This window comes from Rhagoletis zephyria, unplaced genomic scaffold (assembly GCF_001687245.7).
Source record: "Rhagoletis zephyria isolate East Lansing unplaced genomic scaffold, Rhagoletis_zephyria_1.1 Rzeph_scaffold_00920, whole genome shotgun sequence".
In the NCBI taxonomy this organism is placed as follows: domain Eukaryota; kingdom Metazoa; phylum Arthropoda; class Insecta; order Diptera; family Tephritidae; genus Rhagoletis; species Rhagoletis zephyria.
Genome location: NW_016158004.1, coordinates 78,421 through 81,688, shown reverse-complemented (window position 1 = coordinate 81,688; position 3,268 = coordinate 78,421). Strand labels below are relative to the sequence as shown.

Sequence of the window (3,268 nt, the reverse complement as noted above, 5' to 3'; positions counted from 1 at the left end):
TTTCCCAAATGAGGATTATCTTTTTGTAATTGTTGGTAACACTAATGAGGATTATTTTTTTGTAATTGTTGGTTACACTAATTAGGTCAGCTGATTCTTTGATCAGCTGGCATTCCAAGACATTTGACAATTGTAAAACTTTTTGCAAAATCACTAATAAAGGAAAAATAAAAATGTCTCGACTTACTGCGGAACAAATTGCAGATTTTCTAAACAGTGAAAATGAACAAAGTGATGGTGGTGAATTATTTAGTGAAAGTGATACAGAATATGAACCTGAAGAAGATAATCTCAGTGCTGCACTCACCGAGTCTTCTGAAAGCGACAGTGATGAAATATCAAATGCAGAGGAATCTTCTGATTCATTGATATCAAAAGATGGGACATCTTGGAGTACAACACCCCTGATTGAAGGTAAAGAATTCGTAATAATTTTCCTGTTTGAATTGTTTACATTCTGGACTATACTTGTATATAGCTGGGAGAGCAAGGAGTTGCAACGTTTTGAGCTTGCGACCAGGAGTTACACGATATGCAAGTGCTCGTGTGGATTCAATAAAAGACGCATTTTTACTGTTCTTTCCTCCTCCAGTTGAAAATATAATTTTGAGGAACACGAACACTTATGGCAAACATATATTTGGTCAAAACCACAAGGAAGTAAATCGCGACTTGTTGCATGCTTACTTTGCAGTTTTGCTAATGGCGGGAGTGTATAAGTATGAAATGTCTAGCTATTATCCTCCGTTTCATTTTACTCATGGTTATACATATGCAATTTTTAGATCAAAAAATGAAAACGTTGAAGACCTTTTCTGTTCAACTTATGGAAGACCAATATTTCGATCTATAATGTCTAAGGAAACATTTCAAAAAATTACCAGAATAATACGGTTTGATGATCCAACTTCGCGCCGCAACAACTGTGACAACTTTGACAAATTTACACCAATACGCAACTTGTGGGATAAATGGGTGGAACTGCTGCCAATGTATTATAACCCTAGCGAGTGCGTTACGATCGATGAACAGCTTTTGGGGTTTCATGGAAGATGCAGTTTTCGCCAATACATGCCGAGCAAGCCAGAAAGGTATGGTATAAAATTTTGGATGCTTGCATGTTCAAAGTCTTGCTATGTATGGAACATGCAACCATACTTGGGCAAACTGCCGGGAAACCAACCCGAAAGGATTCAAGGACAGCGCGTTGTACTTGATCTTGTAACCGGATTGAAAGGCCACAATGTGACTATAGACAATTTTTTTAGCTCATTCGAGCTTGGCCAGAAACTTCTTGAAAAAAATTTAACAATGGTGGGGACAATGCGTTCTGCAACAAAATAGCAGTTTTTAAATGATATCTTTATTCGCTCTTCGGTAAAATATAAGGTAAATTCAGTTCGGGTCGAAAACGACCCGAAGCGTAGAATTATGGAGTATTTTTTTCAGGACGAAACAATGACGGCTAGCAATATGCTTTTTACGTAATTTCGTTCATTGCAAATAATAATTAAAAGTGAAAAACTTTCAGACTTCTAATTCCACTACGCATAGAGTTATATCTACTCAAAAGAGATTTTCGGGTCTTTTTCGACCCCAACGTAGGTCTACGGTTAATTTTTCAATATTTGGTGTAGAGAAGCACACCGGGGTACCGCTAGTACATACACAAAATGTGAAGTTACATAAAAAAAGATGCTTTTATTATTGTTTTCGTCTTTACTAACTTTTTAAAAAGAGGTGCGTATGTTGTCGAATTCGAATTTGCAATGGAGCTTTGTTCTTCTCTTCCTCCTGACGGCTTTCAAAATGGAATTCATTTGCGTTCCATCTTCCACTCTGCAGTAAATGCAAATGTTGTGGAGTGCTCAAACAACGTTTATAACTTCACTGGATTTGAGCGATGAGTAATACACTTCATGATGAATTTATGACTCTTCACTCATCTGAGAAAGATCAAACATGTCCCTAAATCTCCGCCTTTCAATTTCCGCATCAGCAATCTGGGACTCGTTCTCCTCTTCAAGCAATAACGCCGCGGCTATGGATTTCATTTTTATAATTATGTTTCCACTTAAATAAAGCGCAAACGAAATTTTATTTTTAAATTACAATGATGTTAGATATATTCAGTTATTTTAAAATATTTACAAAATTTAACTTCATAAGCTGCTATAGTTTGGTGGCAAATATTTCTTTTGTTTTGTTTCGATTTCACACATTCCTAGACAAACAGCTGATTTCGAGAGATGTTTTCACTCTTCCTCTTCCTCTTTCGATTCGATCGTAACGCAGAATACCTAAGTTCGATTCTTGGGGAGCGGAATGCGGGAACGTAATCGAAATGCAGAATAGGGCTGAATGAATAAAACCCCTTCCGGATTAAGCATTCTACTAGAAAAGTGCAGCTAAATAAAATAGCTAATCGAATAGGCAGCTAAACGGAATGTACCGTAGTAGAATAATTTTATTTTAGAAATTTGATCGTTACCTTAATCCATCTAATATTAATAATGGAACAAAATTTGTAGTACAAGTGATGATCAATATATATTAGTTATAGCACGATAAAGCCAAAAGTATGGCTCCTAAGGATGCCTTAATGTAAACAAAGAAAATAGTTTGTCTCCTTTAAATTATGCTGAACTGAATATTTGTATTACTGTTTTATATTTTGATTTGTTTACCCCGAACTACATTGGGTGCTCTGCTAGTCTTATATATTAATAAACAAGCATGATTTTTGTGGTACACTTTTGAGGTAGTTCATCCCCATTGATTTTCATGAAACTCATATCAAAAGAAAGAGGATTTAATGTTGATGTGCCGAATTTAGTTTTTAACCCTCTAGGAGCCACATTGAGTATATTAAAAAAAAAACTATTTCCAGTGATTGGTACAAGTTCAGCCCGAATATCAGTTAGGGAAGCAACATGACATCTTCTATATATATAAAACTAGCAGACCCGGCGAACTTCGTCCCGCCCAAAATTTTTATATATTTTATTGAAACTTTTTGGTCCAACATTTTCACCAACAATTCACGTTTACGATTTTCATTGGCACATTTGTCTGCTAAGATTAAGGTTTGGTGGTCATTTGCCGCTTTAAATAACCTCGTCCGTCCGTCCGTCCGTCCGTCTGTGCACACGATAACTCGAGTAAAAATTAAGATATCTTAACGAAACTTGGTACGTGTACTTACTTCGGGCGTTGGACGGATGGTATTGAAAATGGGCTAAATCGGACAATAACCACGCCTACCTCC

At 36.2% G+C, this 3,268-nt stretch overlaps 1 protein-coding gene across 1 annotated transcript in view; it reads left to right on the top strand.

The window, feature by feature from the left end:
- The first annotated feature begins 173 nt into the window (after positions 1-173).
- Positions 174-3,268, top strand: part of LOC108362061 (uncharacterized) — a 43,139-nt gene continuing 40,044 nt past the window's right edge. Inside the window, exon 1 of the mRNA XM_017614895.1 lies at positions 174-414. Coding sequence (XP_017470384.1) covers positions 174-414 — 241 coding nt within the window. The remainder of the gene's footprint in view (positions 415-3,268) is intronic.